At 39.4% G+C, this 19,911-nt stretch overlaps 2 protein-coding genes across 2 annotated transcripts in view; one reads left to right on the top strand and one right to left on the bottom strand.

Annotated features, from left to right (window-relative positions):
• LOC140236580 (caveolin-3-like) overlaps positions 1-9,481 on the top strand; it is an 11,833-nt gene extending 2,352 nt beyond the window's left edge. The window contains exons 2-4 of the mRNA XM_072316506.1: positions 7,232-7,396; positions 8,755-8,905; positions 9,285-9,481. Of these exons, the coding sequence (XP_072172607.1) occupies positions 7,232-7,396; positions 8,755-8,905; positions 9,285-9,481 (513 nt within the window). The remainder of the gene's footprint in view (positions 1-7,231; positions 7,397-8,754; positions 8,906-9,284) is intronic.
• A 1,658-nt stretch (positions 9,482-11,139) lies between these two features.
• Positions 11,140-18,474, bottom strand: LOC140236910 (uncharacterized). Its single transcript, XM_072316846.1, has 7 exons — positions 18,270-18,474; positions 17,930-18,089; positions 17,268-17,488; positions 15,801-16,099; positions 14,630-14,803; positions 13,828-13,960; positions 11,140-12,925 (listed from the first exon to the last, which is right to left on the bottom strand). The coding sequence occupies exons 1-7, from the start codon at positions 18,270-18,272 to the stop codon at positions 12,419-12,421; spliced, it is 1,497 nt and encodes a 498-aa protein (XP_072172947.1). The 5' UTR covers positions 18,273-18,474; the 3' UTR covers positions 11,140-12,418.
• Positions 18,475-19,911: the final 1,437 nt, after the last annotated feature.

The raw sequence follows: 19,911 nt of genomic DNA, 5'->3' as shown, positions 1-19,911 counted from the left end.
GAGCACTGTCTTGTCTTCCTAAGCACGATAAGTTTGGGATAATTTGTGGAGAATGCTTCATCGAACTGACTCGAAAATGGCATCATATATATACACGCAATTTTCTTTCTTTCTTTGTAAACTATGTTCCTCATATGTTAATACCTATGTAATTATAACCCATTCAATCTTCCTACTACATTTTCACTTTCTTAAACACCGCGATTGCATTCTTTTTAACTGCTGTATTATTTCCATTCCTTCATTCACCCATTTCTCTGATTGACAAGTTAGTGCACTTGCTCATTAGTGCATATCTTTGACATTTGTTCCTATATACTAATCATATTCATTCTCTCATTCATTAATCAATTCATTTTCTTTTTCATTTAACTCTGTATACTTTTTTTTTTGCAACAAAGGTGATGGCGATATTTACCATTATTTCTGTCTCTCAAAAGTAATTCGTGATGCATAAGCATGATGAAACCTTACAGCAATAGCTGCCGCTTCGCCTGCAGTGCCATCGCATAAGGAGCAAGCTTCGCTTTGGATCGTGCGCAGAAGGACGTCACATTGTCATTACTTTTATTTGAAAGGCTTTGCAATTTATGCGATGTAACCTATTGTTTCATCGGCTTTTTCAAGTTGCATGATCCTTACATCACCTTAACCTTTTTTCTGTGCATTTTTCAAAATACCAGTGTGATTGTTTGTCTGTCTATCTGCTGCGTGAATGCGTACATGGTAGTGTTTGTTTTGGTTACATTTTTTATTTTTTTTTTTGCCATTTAAGTTGTTGAGTATGAGAGAAAGATGATTGTTACTTTTTTATCTTGCAGAAAGGAAACGCAAGACACCTTTGCTTTCTGTAGTCATTTATAGCTCGTTTATCATTATGTTACTTCCCACGCCATTGATTATCCGTATAGTAATGGTAATTTTCAAGGGACTATTTATATGTCCGGGTTTTTTTTCCTAACAGCTCTCTGGAATTTGAATTGACATGCTCCTAAACAGATGAATCTTAGTTTGAATCCCTGTCTGCTTCATAACTTCCTTAAAGGTCCTAGAAATTACCTTTGGAGGAGTGATTTAAGAAAATGTTCAAGATATCACATTTGATGCATAATTATGTGTAGGTCAGTTGTATCACAAAACATCCTACCATATAAAATTTCACAATAAAATCCAAAATATAAGGAGATATCACTATTTTTCTCAGTAAACCGTAACTGAAGATGGTTTTAGTCTCGAAACATTTTCATTATGACTATTGTCCACATTTCGTATTTTTAACAATATTTAACATTGACTATACTGATTCAATTTTTTACATTGGTTGTTTCTACCCCTAACTCACATTAAATAACTATTTTGAAGCACTAATGCTGAGTATTTGTTTCATCTGCAAATTGTAAAATATGCTTTTAAATCAGATAATTTACCCGTAAATAAATGTCCCACTGTCTTGACCCACGTAATTGCATCTGAGTTATTGCCTGGCAAGGGTCAGAGAGTAAGTAATGATGGTAGGACTGGTAGAAAAAGTTATCCCTCAAGTAGATTAGACTTCATGTATCATGAAGAATTACATCACATCGAATTAACGTCGATTAAGATCTGAAACGATGCTGGTTGACATCTCTGAGGTGTCAACCGTTTATTGTGTTTAACACTGTCATTACCATCGGGAAACTGCTTGTAGACATTCTTAGTGACATTTTGATCTCATAGGCAGAAGGAGGTTAATAATCATGTCAATAGTGGGTAAGCAAATTTTATTTCTTTTCCTACATGTAATTGATTTCGAGACATGACATTGCGAAAAGGTCATGTTCAATCATTTGTAAGCCGTCAATTAGCAAAGCAGAGAAGGATTTAATCTGGAAGATCTTGAGTGCCAGACAGTCGCCATGTTACGTAATCATCACATCCATCCGGAAGTGTTCCTTTGCTTTGACCTCTGTCTGGAATACGAGCCTTGATTGCGATGAAAATTGACAGAGAGAATTTTGCCCCTCCCCCCCCCCCCAAAAAAAAAAAAAAAAAAAATGAAAGTTGACCATATCATTTCCTAAGCGTGGGAATTGCGTATTTCCATCCTTTTCCACAGCTTGCACCTTTTAAACTATTATTTTCTTTTCCTTTCCTAGTAATTTATATGTTTTGATAATAAGCACGTTTCCATGGAAACACTGTGATTTCTCGATAAAACAAAGATTAAACGTCATTATTGTCTGTGATGCAGATAGCTACACAGATGAATACGATTCAGTATTAGTCTATTTAGTTCATCTTTGGTCTCAGCATGTATCTCAAAACTTTAGGTCTTTGGTACTCATTGTAGCTTTTGTTCAAAAAGAATAATGGCAGTAACGTTTCATTTTTGTTTTCGTTTTGTTCAGTTTTATTTGTCTGATTTCGATTGACATTTGTAATTGGTTGGAGACTTATGTGTCTTCGGGAATGTGTCTACCATTCCTTTCCTTTAGCAGAACAAACTATCTCCCTTACTGCTGCTATTTGAAAAGAAGGATGAATTCAGTGTTTCGACGGAAACAACTATGATGTGATGTTTATTCTGGGGAAATATCAGAACATGATAATATATGCAGTTAGGGAGGAATGTACCATTGTTCGTAGTTATAGGAGGCTTTCAGTATTGTACGTAACTCCCGGAGATGTATAACCATGTAGCTCCATGGTATAACTAGGGGAGGAAATGCCCGTACTTTACAGACGGTATCAGTAAGCATAGTTATATTTGGACATAATTATCATTGCATGTTTGTGTATGTCTCAAGCAGCTTTAGATTTATAGAAAAATGAGTGATGTATTATTTGATATTTCTTTCAATTCAACGAATCTATACTGTATCGCATATTGTACATGGGACATACACCTAGATGTATACACCTTGCACACACATAACCTCACATACAATATACGTACATACATACATACCCCTACATTAGGACTTATCAGGTGATGGTTTACCAACCCCCTCCCCTTATTTTCCGATTGATATGTAAAATGATTCAAGGATCTCACGCATGGGATCTATAATCCCAGCTCTAATAGCATCAAGATTGCAGGATTTCGCTATTTTTGACGACGAAAGACAATGCCATTCTGCAATGTATACGCGCAGCCAAATCGCGATATCGTAAGTAAATTAGCGTCAATCTATCCTTACTGATATGTATGATCCTCCACCTCGCCCCCCCCCCCCCCCTCCCCGAACAGTTTAGAGAGTATTTTCATCTTCCACGCATGAAAATAGCTCGTTGATTGCATAATGCCTGCGGGTTAAGAACCATGTTGGGGAATGAAGCGGAAGCTCTTTCTCTTTTCGCGGATTTTATTTTAAGAACAGACAGTAAAGAGATGGTGATAACTTTAGCGAAGCCGCCGGCCTAGCGGGAGAGAGTACATTGTATCAGCAAGGAGCTTCATTATTAGCATCACTGACATGGTCGCTTCACACGTAAGCTATTCTAATCGGGTCATACATTGTAAAACTCACTTGGCTCGTTGGATATTTCCGACCTATTTTCAGCAACTTGCAGTCTCCGCATATAGGAACACAAAATTGTTTGGACAAATTTCGTTTACAATATTGTAAAAGGGTGTAAACTGCATATCTTTTTAAGGTAAATATTAGAAGAACCATTGAATTTATAGCGAGGGTCGCATAAAAGTTATATCTGTCTGACATCTTCCTGCATCGACGAAATAATTTCAACTCCTCAAAAGCATGTGGACGAGTTTGAAAACTCGACACCCACCTTAAAAAAACAACAACAACCAGTAATACTTTTATATCGCCATTGCATGCAAGCAGACAAGGGAATGGCACGTGTGGACATTATTCTGATGGCACTTAAGGTAAATTGGAGTTCCGAAATATTATGTTCAAACCATTTTCGGTAGAGGAAAATAAACATATGCAACATGCCTCTCTGCCTATAGTCCCACTCACCCTAATCCATGTGATTAACATTAGATGTTACACTATGGCTGCTTGCCAAATCGTACACTGTGGTTGTATAGGGGTTTACCTCACATGATTTGAAATCTATTGTTCAGAAAAAAAAAGAAGGTAAAATAAAGAGATATTTTGGTTACTAACGCTAATCAGGGGATATGCATCAACACAATGAGCTTAGACCCCTTGAGAGTTTTCGAGCAGGGATATGTGATTGTATGATAAGCCTTGGACAAGAATCAAATCTATTCTAACTCTGGTAAAACAAAATACGATATATAAAAGTTTGATCAAGTCGTAACTGCAACCCATGTTTCTAGCGGAAACATATGGTGTTTCCGTGGGTGTTTTACTCATTGTTGTTTTCTTGTAACTCTATTGTCATTTTGTTACTCCAAAAGAGAGGATGTAGTCATAATCATTGTGGATGCCGACCTTGGTTCATACAGACTCATTTTGTTATATTTTTTTTTTCAAGATAGGGTAAAGGAAAGGACATTTCAAAAACACAATGATGCCATAACCATAATTTACGCCATCAGTGTGTTTAAGTAACTTAAATTGTAGTTTATTCGTTGTTGTTGACTTTGTTTTTATCTCTCTTAAAAAAGGAGAAAACAGATGACAAAATGTTTTTGCAGCATGCGTGTTTTCACCCAACTTCGTCATGAAGTGAAATTCGTCGATTACGAACCTATTCTGTTTTTTGTCTCCCCCCCCCCCCCCCATTCACCACGATTGTGGAATGTAACAAGTTATCTTTCTCTAGGCATAGGACTGACCAAGATATTCTCATGTTTGTCTGAAAATTTCGGATATTTAATGTTGGCTATTTGTTATTAAACCTTCATCCCGCCAGAAGTAATTGGTTGATTGCATTTGAATACAGTGACATGTTACTCCCGCTCAAAGTTCGGCGGAATTGAATCGTATAAAAAAAAAGAACATGCATGCCTGATGTTGATTTTGGTTTCAACATTATATCTTTTCTCTCTCGATTTCTGTCTTTCTTCTTCTAATAGATGTGCCGTTTCTTATGTCTTGGTAGCATTTGTCGTTCATACGTTAGCGATGTCATTGCTATCGGACGTCTCCCTATAGTTTGTGTAAAAGAAAGGTGACATAGGTAATGTGTGATCATTGATTTCATCATGCATGGGTGTTCTTCAGAGTTGGTGTCCTTTACTACTGACCCCTCCTCCCACCCCACCCCCACCCCCCCCCCAAAAAAAAGGATTACTGTTTGTTGTCGATGATGGTGACGCGATGCTCTCCAGCTCTTTAAAAAGTCTTGCCCTGGTATTAAGGTTATGGGGTTGGGTATGAATGCTAACTGGGTCACCAATTAAGTAAAATATTTTCTCTCTGTATGACATCATGTTTGTCTGTCTGTGACGATGACGACGTAACGATGAAGTTGAACCTTTTGCCTTATGTCCCTCCCCCTCCCCCCCCCCCCGCCCAAAAAAAGAATAAAAATAAAGATAAAAATAAAAAGATTGTCATAGTAATGCTATGACAACTCTACGCTGCGCTGGACTTAAAACAGGTAATACTCTAATTCTTACTGTTTCAGTAGATAGTTAACCACTACATCCGGTCAATGATAATCTCCCCATCTCTCTCTCTCTCTCTCTCTCTCTCTCTAATATATATATATATATATATATATATATATATATATATATATATATATATATACATATATATATATCTTTCTGTGTCACACCAAAGCCTTCGCCGCATGAAATCAGACATTCCATTCCCGACTGGACTTTTACTTTTGGCGCGAACTGTTTTGTTGCCGTCATAGCTGATTTCATCGAGTGGATTTGTAAAAAGTTCAGTAATCACAGATTATTCATCTAATCACTAAGTAACACACACAAACACACTTACTCCACTCCCCCCCCCCCCCCCCATCTATCCATCATTCTATCTAGGCTATATCTATCTATCTATCTATCTATCTATCTATCTATCTATCTATCTATCTATCTATCTACCTATCTATATATATCTATCTATCTCTTCATCTTTCTATCTATATCTATAATATCTATCAATCTATCTATCTCACTAGTAGCTATTTACTGGTCCTCATCTGTTCACCTGAATCTTGCTATTTCTTCCATAAAATATATTTTGTGCGGAGATGAATTATTTTATGTGTGTGTATGTGTGTATGTGCATGGATACATATTGTCAACATGATGTATTGTTATGATCATGTGCGTGTGTTCAGATTATGCGAATATGAGTGGTATAATATAATTGTTTGAGTGTTTGTGCGTGCATTCGTATAAAGCCATAACATTTGCATAACGTATATCACATTTTGGTTTTTGTTGCATAACAAAAATGTCATCGCCTATGCTGTCAACTTTGCCACAAAAGACGAGTGCTCTCTCTGTTCCTTGGACTTTAATCACACTGCCTTGTTACGTTTTCTGTATAGGTATAATTTTCGAATGATGTTATGATGTCTACTGTTATTACTTCAGAACTTTATCGGGATGTACGAATTTATTACCCTTCTTGTTGTATTCAAATAATATTTTTATGTCTCCTCAAGTCAGAGATGTTATGGCAAAACGTTAAATATTTTATCTTATTATTTTTTTTTATATATGGGTCGTGTTGATCAAAGCATCTTTAGTCCAGGGAGGGAAAAGAAAAAGATTTTTTTTTAAACTCCAGAATAAAACAGAAATTACTAATTGTATCAGGTTGATTCAAATATTGTGGCATGATGGATTAAAATGACACCAGTAACCATGAAGTTCCCCGATCAAGTATTCGATTACTTGATATGGAAGTATGGAATGATGATATAGTACGTTGATAATGTGACATTAAAGATTAAAGACAAAATTTTAGCGATTTCTTGGACAAGCGGTTTGTGCTCTAAGTTTTGAATTAGGTTCAAGATTCAAATCCCTGTTTCAAGTGTGTCTTATTGTTGTTTTTTTTATTTGTCATTGAGTTAATGTTAAGAAGTCCCCCCCCCCCCCCGTCTCTCTCCTTGTATAGAGGGAGAGAGCGAGAGAGGGGGGGGGGGTAGGGAGATTTCTACGTAAATATGAATTACAGGTGCAGGGACAGATAACAAATTAGTTGTACATACAGGAGTATAATCATAGTTTACTTGAAAGTCCATAAGATTATACAATATCCTTATTATTCTCGTATACACTTTGGTCCAGCAGATATATTCGTATATTTGTCCTTAATGTCACTCTTCTGTATCTTCTCTTCAGGCGCTGATAGGCGAGCACAACCAGCAGCATGACACCCGCACCCACAGCCACTCGAACGCGCACGCTCACGCGCACGGGAAGTCTGCGCACGCCGACATGGTGAAGAGCGTGGAGGACCTGAGCATGACACACCGTGACCCCATCAACTTATCGTCTTACGTCAGAGTACGTCATTACCATCCTAAACTCCCATTGCTCTATATGATAATTGTAGTTGATAGTGTAGATTTCAATGCCCGCCCATATCCCACATCTTTTTTATTCAGTTTCAGCAACTCTTAATACAGTTTTGCTCCAAGAAGTTTACTGCATTCAAATCCTAGGTTCACATAATTTCGTCAAATCGTCGTTCATACTAGTTGTCGTTTTCTGTCGATAAAATTTTAAAATTAAGGATTCGAATTCATTAAAAATTTATCAGTTAAATTTGTCTCTGACGACCAGCAAGTTAGACACGCTGGGACAAAATTTGCAAAGTGTTGTATGGGTGCCTTACATTTAGATTCCCATTACAAAATAGAATAGAATACGATTTCCAGCCCGGAGGGTAAACTAGATCTTTTCTTTAGATGTATGTGAGACACAACATACTCCTTCAAAGGTGGGATTTGATGATCCCATCATGTATTATTATATGAGGTATTACATTTTATGTTTATTTTAAAAAAAAAACTTTTATTCGCCTCAAAATGCTGAAAATCGTTATTCTATATGGATAGTATGTTGACAAAATTTAAGTACACGATGCTTCAACTGCATCTCATATTACTTTGCTCTAATACTTTATTCTGTAACTGTAGATTTTTTGTGTGAGTATTTTTGTGTGTCGATGGAGTGGATGGGTGATAAGAGTGAGTGACCGCTGTAGAAGGAAAATGTGGAATGTAGGATTCATCGACGGAAATGTGTTGAGTAAACTATTCCTTGAAGGCAATAGTTACAGCATTAGACCGAATATCCTGGGGACGATTTTGAGTAAAACTTCAACAAAGATGAATGCCAATGGACGAAAAATAGATTTTGATGAATCACGCTCACTACCTGTCAGCGACGAATTTCGTCATATGACAAAGACAGGTGCCACAGCATGAAACTGAATGACAATGTTTTTCAAAAATTATAGACAAAAGACAACCTTGAAACGAGCATTCGCTCATTCCAGAGTGTCCGGGAAGAAATGGACAACTCATTTTTTTTCTTTCTTTTTTGGAAAATTGAATGAAATTATGACGAAATTGAGGGGAAAACCTACGAATAGATAAAAGAGAGAGAAACACACCAGACAAACCGAAGTTGATTACGTCACTGTTATCCATATAATGATAGCTTCAAGAGATATAACATTGTTCAAAAGACACTTTAGGCAGGGCTTCGAACTCTGGATGTTATTGAAGCTCAGTGCGGAAACCACTACGTTAGTAGACTACGACACCAAAGTTAGTTCTTCTGAGATGAAGAATGAAACTAATCCATCCAGTGTTGCCGACATAACCCCCTCCCCCTCTCCACTCTTACCGTTGCAGATCGGCTTCGAGGAGGTGTTCGCCGAGCCCGACGGCCAACAAAGCTTCGATGCCATCTGGACGACGAGTTTCATCGTCTACACCCAGGCCAAGACGTGGTGCTACCGGCTCCTCTCGGCCATCCTGTCGATACCGCTCGCCCTACTCTGGGGTACGATCAATCCAAAATTTCTCACAGAGATTCCCAATCTTGTCTTAGCCATAAAGTTTGTTTTGTTTTGTTGTTGTTGTTGTGTGTGTTTTTTTTTTTTTGTTGCTTTTTCCTGTATGAAGCTTTATATCATCCTTATCATAATTACTGGCAATTCTGCAATTTACTGTAATTTATATCCTACATCATAGAACTAGTAGACGTTTTAGAAAATTATGTATAATTGTGGCCGACTGCCAGCAAAAACCAATTGTAGAAATTAGGCATATCCGAAGCACTCAATGCTGACTAGTTTACTGACCCGATGTGGGACCTTAGAAACTGAAAGTGAACGCAGGGTTTGAATCAAATTGTTCTCTCTACTTTTCTTCCTTGGCAGGAATCCACTTCGCCATCCTCACTTTCTGTCACATCTGGTTCGTGATGCCCTGCGGCCGCGCCTGGCTGGTCCTACTCCACTGGGTAGGGAAGTTTTGGAACGTCTGCATCCGGACGCTGTGCGACCCGCTCGGCGACTCCTGCAGCCGTTTCCTAGGCAACGTCAAGGTGCAGATGAATCCTACGCATCACGTATAAGGGCTGGCTTTATAGGGGCAAGCCTGCGAGCCGGTGTGTATGGACGTCCATGGATGCCTTATCCACTTCTTCAAAGACCTACTTCGAGGTGAACATGAGTCACCGTCATAGTAAAATCACGGAGGTGGAAATATAATGTATTCATCGACACTGCTGTACTGAGAGTGACTGCTACCATGGAGCTAGTAGCTTCATGCTGCTACTGTGACTGCTACATACGTGCGGTAATCAGGACAAAAGCAAGGGATCGAACAGAAGTTGTGTCGTATGCTGGCGATTGTCTTCGGTTTCGCGAATGCTGCGCAGTGGCCCCAGCAGTCTGTGTGCGCACGTGTTACCGAAGACTTCCGAAAGCTTCCGATTTTGCTCAGAGTCATTTCCACCTAAAATTTGCGTAGTTTACCGCAGAAAAGGTACTACTACTACAGGCTCTGTCAACTATGTTCTTGGAGAACTATTTGCGGACAAAGAAGGCCTTGAATCTTAACGCGGGCTTCAACAAGACAGGGTTTGTATGCCTACTGTGATTTGTTAATGGTAGCACAAGGTGAGCGAAGATGTAGCTTTTGAGCTTCTTAGACAAGCAGGAGGTTAGGCATACTCCAGTGTCTACACCAATGAATGCCCATTGCAGTGAAAAGTGCTCGTATGTTCGCTGTCGAGTTCGTCGAGAATCTGGTACGTGCGACTGAAGTTTTGTATTAGCAGACATGTTGGTGAAGTGGTCTTGGTGAACCATAATAATTATTCTGGCTTGTGTCTAACGCACGCGAACAGTTAAAGCGGTCAACCGTACGAGAAGGTTGTTCCCCCCATTAAAGAGTGTTACCAACGACTAAGCAAAACTTTCATCCTCCAGCGATGCCGTTCAACATTCGCTTGAGAGCCATCGCGCAGAATAGGACTCCATACATTGTGGGCAGATTGTGGAGTATGATTATGGTCACAAGCCACAAGCGGGCGCTCTTCAGGTTGTAGTTGGAGATTGGTTCATTTTGTAAACGCTGACACCATTTTTTATTACTATTTTTATATCATGTACATAAAAGTAGTAGAACCAAAGAGACTGTTGTTAGTACACTTGTGTATAATCTCGTGGGTAATATCAAATAATGCAAGGTATATAGCATCAGTGCTACTAACAGGAAAGCTGAGTTTGACAGCACGGTGAGATTGTATTGTATGGAAAAGGAAGGAACACGCTAACATGCTTGCAGTTTGAAAGCATAAACTCCGGGAATCTGACTAAAGGGCTAGTCAGTTTTTGAGAAGCTACGTCAGGGAGTCGTGATGCTGTCGACGTAATATAATACATGGTTAGAGACAAGTCGAGTGTACTTAGATGTAATATCTGAGTACTGCTCGACATGATTAATATAATTCAGTCGCGTATTCCACAAGCTAGTTTGGTTTTATCAAAAGATGTGATCCGCTTCGATTATTAGCCAATGGGTTCCACTTATAAATTGAAGAGAAAGTCTGAAAAAAGGTCTAGCGTTCGTTTTGAAAGAATGATAGCTCAAAGTGACCATTACTAAGATGTTCGCCTTGTTTTTGTTGTTTGTTGTTTGTTGTTTTGCCTAGATTCGTTTTGTATTGTATTGTGTTGCTGACGCATGTACTTCCATCAATAGTCATATTATTGCAAAGACACGAAGTTCGTGTTTAATTCATTAATCTTCCCTTTTATTAGACCGTATGGCATTTTGATTATCTTAGTTCTTGCCTCAACAGTGGCAGTTCTATAGCTATACTACATTTCTACAAGGAATGTCTGTTTATCACCAGCAAGAAGGTAATTTAAACATTGTTTCCTTCACGACATCGTCCACAAGAACATTATGGTATACGCTTATCAGAGAATCTCAATCGCAGACAGTGCAATTCATGTAATGACTGATTATTATCATGAAATACGAGTGTACGAAAACACAATTATTCTGTGCAATAGAAACTATATAACTTAACGCAGATAGAGTAAAAATGCAATAAATAAATAAATACGAAGAATTATTACACATTGAATGATCACATACAAAATATGCTTTAAAATAGCTTCAAGATCGTAGATGAAAGTAATGAAAACAATGTTAGGTGTCTTATTGTACTCTGTATAAAGATAAACAATGATAAGTTTATGAGTCATTAATGCATATGAAAATAAAGTGTGTAAATAAATAATTCTGCAAAAAATAATCGTCTTATCATTCGTACTCATTCTTACACTACTTATTGCCATTTCATGCTGGCAAGGAATCACCTGGATTTTTTCTCTGATGTCAATAACTTATTTCTCACAAAAACCCAGTCAAATGCATTATAAACTATGCCTGAGCAACGGAACACAATCCGCCTATGAATACACTGAGAAAATATCAGTCTCTTCACCGACTCGACGTAACTCATACATTTGTCATATTTCAGTCGTCCAGCTCACGCATGCACAATGACATATTATTACAATGTGATACGAATTTGAGTGTGTATGTCTCATTCAAAATATATTCAGTCTCATATAGTAATTGTAATCATGGCAAGTGAAGGCCAAATATTAACGTTGATGATGGTCAGAGGAATGCCCATCGTGTGTATTAAGGAGGGATAGGAAGTTGCAGCCTGAGAATGTTTGATAAATAAGAAGAACAAGAGCGCGATGTTCTCTATTTTTTTTTTTTTTGTGTGTGTGTTTTTTTTTTTTTTTGAGATATCGAAGATTGGGGAGGGTCACTTTGGATGCGACTAGCATTCTTGGATACACTGAATTGTCTGCTATAGTTTGTTCATTACATACAGAACCTGTACAACTTTCACGTCACACTCAAATATACATATGTAATTTGAACTTACTGTTGAACGTGAGAGAGAGCGCGAAGGGGGGGGGGGGGGAGAAAGAGATAAAGTGGAGGGAATTTCGATCGTCCGTGCATGGTCTTTCATTCAAACCGCCGTCTCCCAAATCAGGAATGAGCCAACCTCTTTCCCTTTCCAGTCCACAAATCGAAATCGATGATTAGCGCCGTCGCTCTCTCCGTCGACCACGATATCGAGCCCCACCCTCGGGCATCCTTCCGTCACCACCAACATCTCCTCCCCGGGCTTGCGATCCGTCGCGATCATCAAGAGCGTGTCGTCCGTCACCCCGTGGTTGAAGGCGACATCGAGGTGCCTGACGTGCCGGCAGCTGAGCGAGAGGTACTCGACGACGACCTCGGCCAGGTCGAAACACTCGCGAGCGATCACGGTGCGGAGATGCTTGCAAGAGTCCGCCAGAGACGCCAAGCCGTCGCCTAGCAACGAGAAACAACGCGAGATATCGAGGTACTCGAGGAGGGAGCAGCCACGCCCAAGGGACTCCAATCCCACGTCTGTGACGTCATGGCAGTCGGAAATGTCAAGATGCCTTAGGTCTGGGAGGAGTTCAGCAATGTGCTTTAAACCTACGTCCTGTAAGGATTGGGAAATTGATATGAATAGTGGTACACGACCAATTCCAGTTTATTTTCAGTTTAAATGAAACAGTAATTGTTCGATGTTCCATACTCTATCACTGAGTATTATTTTGTTTGTGCATGACAGATATCACGAATTTGAAATTATTTTTAACATTTCAAAAACTATAACTTGCCCCTCTGGATGGGGTCATTTCAAACGCATTCCAACAGAGAAATAATTCGTTGTGACGAATGTACCTCGAAATTCATGCCATAAAAAAAAAAATGGAGATATGGCATTGTATGGTGACGACTTGTTTGAAAGCCAACGGCAGGTTTGTGTACTGGTGGCAATGTAGTCCAGTCTAGTTTGCATGGTGTGATATTGACCAATATTGTTGCCCCGTGAACACATGTAAACCTTTCATACTCTCAGTCCAGTGCCAGTACAAGTTCATCGTTCTCTTGATCAACCTTAATCCGTTATAGTTTGAACGCTCGTTAATCCGAAAAGGAATTGTGAGGTTCGTGGTTCCGCATGTTGTTTAGTATGTGCGATCTTATCATTTTCAGATCAACGTACCTATTCATTTTCGGATAAACAAACCTTCGAATAACGAACCTTATTTCATTTTCGGATAGATGAACCTTCGGAATAACGAACACCTGGAATAGCACCACAAATGCTTGGATAAACGAATCCTATTTCATTGTCGGATTATCGAACATCTTGGTGATAATCATGAATGTGTGTGCTTCGGGATAACGCACCTTCGGAATAAAATACCTTATTTCTTTATCGGATTAACGAACCTTCGGGATAACGAGGCTTATTTCATTTTCTCATAAACGAATCTTCGAGATAACGAATGATCTGTAAGGGACCTCATCCCGGATGAAGATGCAGCTACTCACGTTTATCAGGCAGTGTCGAAGTTTCAGAGTGCGAAGTTTGGGGCAGTGCGTGGCTACGGCCTCCAGTCCCGAGTCCGTACATCGACTGCCGCTGATGTCCAAGTACTCGAGCTGCCCGAAATGCTCTGTCAAACTTTTTTGTTTTTATAATAAGAGAAGACAAATATATTACTTCTCTTCCTTCCCTTAACTTGGATTAGTCAGGGATAAGATGAACTGAGCACATTGCTGATTAGATCTGACCGATTTGGATTGAACAACACGAAAAGGTATCTTTCGTCAAAATAAGACATTAAGGACAGACTTTCCGGCAATTGAAGGGGAAATAGATTTCTAATGTGCAATTTTTGACTAACGGTCATTTTCATCACCTAGTTATATTATATTGCAACTGAGGTAATCAATCCATAGACACAGCTATACGTTCACATACCACAAGCAGTGGATTTTATTATTCACAGTAAATTCAATTCAATTAATTGTATAGATTCATTTAGTTGAAGTGGGAATATACTGTTCATCAAAATGTGAAGGGGTTCACAATGAAAGCTACACGCTTGAGCAAATCGTATAGTCCATTTACAATAAGAAAACTTAAACGGTAATAAATAAAGGTTTAGAGTTGAAATATCAGACTTAAATCATCAAGATGGTACAAAATCAATCACAGCACACAGACAAGAACAACGAAAATAGAAATGAGATTAAAAAAAAAAGGTGAACCAATAGAATATGGAAAGATGATATGGCATGCAAAACGAGCAGACGAGAATCATCAATGATCAACACAGGTGCACCTCACCTGTCTATATCAACTTCATTCAGTGGATTAAGCTTCATTAGTCTTTCGTCCCATGCCATTTCAAGACGTTTCAGCTTGTTGCCGAACTTCGATATGTGCAGAAGATTGTGCGGGTCGCTTCGCAAACCGAGACAGTTGTTCATAGCGACTTGTGTGAGGCTATCGTTGTTTAACCTGAATCAGCAATTGAAATCAATAAATCAATTGAATAGATTTAGAAGTATAGGTTCCCGGGGACTCTGTTTTGAAGTCAAAATTGTAATATTTTACAGTGACTTACACTGACCAATTCGTTTCAGTGCCGTCTTCAGGCCTACAGCACTCGCTGGTTAGGGATTACTGTAATTCAGAGCAACCCGCTCTGCTGCTGTAATTGTCATGCTGCCATCTACGGTCGTTCCTCTCCAGTTTTGAATCAACAGTATAGATGTTGAAATAGGCTTAAATGCAAGTTATTATTTCCAGCTGCTTCAGCAAAGAACAAAAGGTCAAAAGTGGTTGTTGTTTGACCTGGCAATATCTTAAAATAATTGCAACTGGTTACGAAATTTACTACTGAATAATAGGGGAATCTCAACAGGGTTTATGTTGTCGCGCCCTAATAAGAAAGTATCAAAAACTGGTAAAACTAAGTAATTGCAGCTTCGACGTAGGAGCCAACAGCATTGGTCAGCGGGGGATGAGGACATTAATGGCAGTATGACACTCCCTGCCTGTGCTCAATCATTTACAGCTAAAACATAAGTTCGCCAAAGAGCTCAAAATTCGTATTCCACCATTTGGAATGTGCTTGCAATAACTTCAAATGGCTCTACCAAGAAACTTGTTTAGCTGACGCGATTTTACCAGGATAATGAGTTATTTTGGAGTATTGAAATCGTAGTACGCGACTTTTATTCCATAAGCGCCGTCCCCATTTAGTAGTGGGTAGGTCAAACGATGTACTAGTGGGCCCTACGTAATGATCGAAATCGTTGAAATCGTGATATCACAACGTTGTTTTCACACGTTTCTTGTGCATAATGTCTCCATTTTAGAGCAAAAATCGACAGTCTATAAAATCATGGGAACACCTTCCGGAACTACTTCCCCCCCCCCTCCCCCCCCCCCCCACACACACTCATAGGCCTACACACTACATCAAAGCACACCCTTGCACGACGTCACTTACTTGAATAGGAAATGCACCCCTCTGCTCGTAACAAGGGGACATCCACTGATATCAATTCGCTCCAGCCTCGTCAGATTGGCCAGAATGCGCAGTCCGCAATTGGTCAGCTGCGAGCAGTGCGAGATGTCTACGCGCACCACCTGCCTACACGTCATAACCAGGTGGTAAAGGCCGTAGTCGGTGACGTCACTGGAATGGGACAGGTCGAGGTCGGTGAGCGTCTCGGCAGATGCCACCATCGTGGCTCTCAATGTGTCGAAGTCGAACGGGCGGTTGTGGGAGAGGTCGATCGCCCGCACCTATGGTGGGAAACAAAATGTCGTCTTGATTGCCGATGAGACTGCTGCACACTACCTACTGTATTAATGTACTTCTGTTGATATTATTATGTTCGACATTTTGCATACAAATTATTCCAGACCAGTCGTTATAATTAAGAGTCATTAAATGGGGGGGGGGAATCATCTATATAAGCATATCGCTAAAAATACAACAAAAAACTTCATACAAGATACAGTTGTTTTCGTCAATCCGTATTGAAAGAGCTTTTTTGTTGTATCTTTTAGGCGATGCTTTAGATAATCTTGCAAAGGAATGCTTGGTGGATGTGCAATGTCCATATGTTTGAATTCATCCTACTATGTTTATTTTTGTGATGATTCTTTTTTTTTCCCTCAAAAGTGAGTCTACGTACCATTTACTTCGAATTATTCAGTAACTCGCAGCAAAAAAGGGTAATGGTAAGCACTTAAGGAATCATGAGGAGTTCTGGTTAAATCTTGCGTTACAGAACTGCAATTTTCCCTTTTCTATCTAGTAAGACAACTCTCACTAAAGAAGCAACGTAATTCGTCACCAAGATCATCCTTATGCTCAATTTGATCTAAAAAGACACTGGGAAAACAATTTTTCTCTTAGTACTTTATTAGAATTGTCCATAACTGCGTGCATTTTATCATTCAGGTACTTTACTCGACAAACAATCATCTAACATAGAAATTTTACAAGTTCAAAGTAATTAATGGACCCCCCCTTTTTTTTTCTTACAAAATATGGCTGGTCAATAAGCTATTGGATAAGTTTACTCGTGTGTGCGAAATGTGCTTGCCACAGGGGTTTCCCATACTCTAGAGCCACCGGCTATATTGACCATAGCTCTGGTTCGTTCTGGCTCATAAACATACGTAGGGTTTTGGCACAGATAAACAATATCGGAGACTGAACGCGCAGTTCTTCTCCTTCTTACTTCATGTACTAAGCTTTTATTTTAGCTAAATGCTCTGCGTTATTTTTTTTTTCTCAGTTACCATTACCACCTCAAAGTCCTCAAAGACAATATTGTTCTAGATATAACTTTAATATGAAGAATGTTCAACTTGTAACTTGTCATGAAGTCTGTAATCCCACATTGAATATGAATAAAAATTAAATTTTGAATTAACATCATAATCTACTATTATTCCTTACCCGATATAAACATGTCGTCTCCATGAGGTTGTGAAATCGGCACGAAGTTTGTCGTAAGCATGCGAACGCCTCGCTCAGTGGATGTATGTAGCTCACTATCTTCAGCAGCAATTCATCGGGTAAATCGTCAAAAGAGGGCGACAGACTCGTGGACTCGTTCGAAGGAGGCTCGGCGTTGACGCGATCATCGACAGGAGACGCGGAGTTTTCGTCCCTCTTTTCTATTTTGTACACACATAATATTTGAACGGATCATTATCTTTTCACACTTCTTCCTGAATTATATCTAGATCTCGAGTAGGCCTGTACAATATCGATGCAGACAAAATAGCAAGCTCAAAAGACAAAGTAGGCTCCACACGAACGAAACAAGCGTGCATGGAATGTCGCAAGTGAAGATGGCAGATTAATGATGCAGTACTATTGGAATTACCGGACGAGGATGAAATTAGCAACAAGTGTTAGTCTTAGAAGGCATGAGCTATCTGCTGTCGTGTGTGTGTGTGTGTGGGGGGGGGGGGAGGCCCGGGGAGCTAGAGGGGGTAACACAGTCGTTAATAACGACAGCTAGCCAACGGGGGCTCAATGTTTTTGAGTCTGTTGCCCTTTTTAGTCTGGTTCAAATAAAATGAATAAAATTTCTACCAATTTACCCCTCTCACCTGTAGGGCGTGGTCCAAAGGGGGATGTTTGGTGTATCTGATTCCTCCTTCTCCTCCTCTTCCTCCTCCTAGATTGAAGTCTTTTGGCGAGGGAAGTGAAGCTCGTAGTAGCTGCCTGCTCGACGTCTTCTAATCTACCTAGAGGTGAACTGCAGCAGAGCTAGTTCCGAAGGATCAAAACATTAATAATTATAATCATATCTCTCATGAATACTGACTCTGAAACACACGAGAAACGTAACATACGAAAAAAAAATCCAATAGTTCAGAGGGGGTAAAAAATCGTCAAAGGAAGTTTGAACATGAGTTGTGTTCGGAAATAACACAGCGACATACGTACCATTTTGTCCTAAGAATTCTTCCGGTAATTTACGAAGAGTCTGCGAAAAGCAGCCACTGTAAATCAAACGTTGAAAATGTCGATGTCCCTGTTGTTGGCATGGTAAGTTTATCTTGCGTGGTCTTTTCAAATGCTATGGCTGATTCGCGCCAAAATGTGCGCCGATAAAAACCACGTCAACTGCAGCGCGCAGTGCGCTGACAGGAGATCGCGTTGGCGAGCAGAGTGAAGAGAGGTTGAATGATGTCACAAACGCGCGCACACCGTGGCTATAGCAACGATTAGACGTGTTCCTAGACAGTTTTCTTCCCCCCCCCTTTTTTTTTTGTTGTTGTTGTTGTTGGTGTTGCTGTTGCATCAACTTTGCAACTCATTTTAGTGGAATTATCACAATTATCAAAAGAATAGAAATTGCACCGGATAATGATACTATTGAGATATACAAAGCAAATCTAAATTTTAGAAGTGGAAGAAACAAAAGAAAAAACAAACAGGATATGAAAAAAGGGGGTAAACGTAAGGCAACATAAAATGAAAATACCATGATAAACTAGTAACCGGTCTGGTGTAATGCAATCGCTTTAATTTATATGAAAGAGCTAACAGAATGGGGGGGGGGGAAACTTTCAGCTTACAAAAGAGAGAAACAGGATTGTATTTTGTCGGAATAAAACATGGAAGAAAGTCTCAGTAGCTGCTACGCCAAAAGTCAGAGCAAGGTGGGTGCCACTTCAGTGAATGATTTCATGTTGAATTGATAGGAGCAGCAAAATGACAGCCACGTCAAAAGCTTGGAGAATTTAATTCTCGTGTTTTCTCACAAAAGGGAGAAGGCACTACTCGAATTTTGTCCGACGTAACAGAAGGTATAATACGATAAGCATTGGTCATTGGGGAAAAGACGATTGGGAGAAATCAAACTACATGATTGTATTCCCTGTGATTTGGGAGCAACTGCTTTTCCAGAATTATCTAAAAACTAATGATCTCATGAATCTCATGATCACGGACTAGGGCGTTGTCATTACTTTGCGGGTCTATCACTAGTGCAATATCAATCATCCGTCCATTGTCTGGGTCTGGAATAATCAAAGAGTTTGCAAGATGAGCAAGGAATACAGTAATCCACTTACATGGCCCGTCAAGTGTCCTATTCATTGCTGTGAAATAGCGCCATCTGCCGACCAAACCCTCATCGATATTATTGTTGGCTTCCGTTCGTGCAACGTACATTGTACACACACGTATGTGTATTATATAGCAAGTCGTGCACGAAGCCATATTCCGAGAAGTATCTTCCACTTATGGAGAAAATAAAACAAAAGAAATACAAAGAGAAAATTAAACAAAAACAGACCAAAAAAAAAGAGAAGAAAAGAATGTGCTAGTCATGCATGAAATCCAGATGAACCGTTATTTTAAAGCTATGTAATCTGAGCTCGGCTCAGGTGTCGATGAAATCTCAACATAATGGAGGATCCAGCCACTTCGTTCAATACATTTTCACCCAAACAAGAACATGTACAATGCAAATATTTGTTCGAGAAGAAAGAGTCGCTTGTGGTATTAACTTTTAAAAAAAGAAAAAAAAAAAGAATTCGGTCGTTCTGTAAATGAATCCACACAGCGCCATAGGCAGAAC

This window comes from Diadema setosum, chromosome 13, assembly GCF_964275005.1.
Source record: "Diadema setosum chromosome 13, eeDiaSeto1, whole genome shotgun sequence".
Taxonomy (NCBI): Eukaryota; Metazoa; Echinodermata; class Echinoidea; order Diadematoida; family Diadematidae; genus Diadema; species Diadema setosum.
This window is presented reverse-complemented; position numbering and strand designations above follow the sequence as displayed.

Bases quoted from the DNA above. Each gene is read 5' to 3' on its own strand.
- LOC140236910 (XM_072316846.1), bottom strand. The intron at 16,100-17,267 runs GTAAGGAATAAT...TTCCCACCATAG, and splicing joins AGACGACATGTTTATATCGG to GTGCGGGCGATCGACCTCTC. The intron at 14,804-15,800 runs GTAAGTGACGTC...TTGCTGATTCAG, and splicing joins GGGGTGCATTTCCTATTCAA to GTTAAACAACGATAGCCTCA.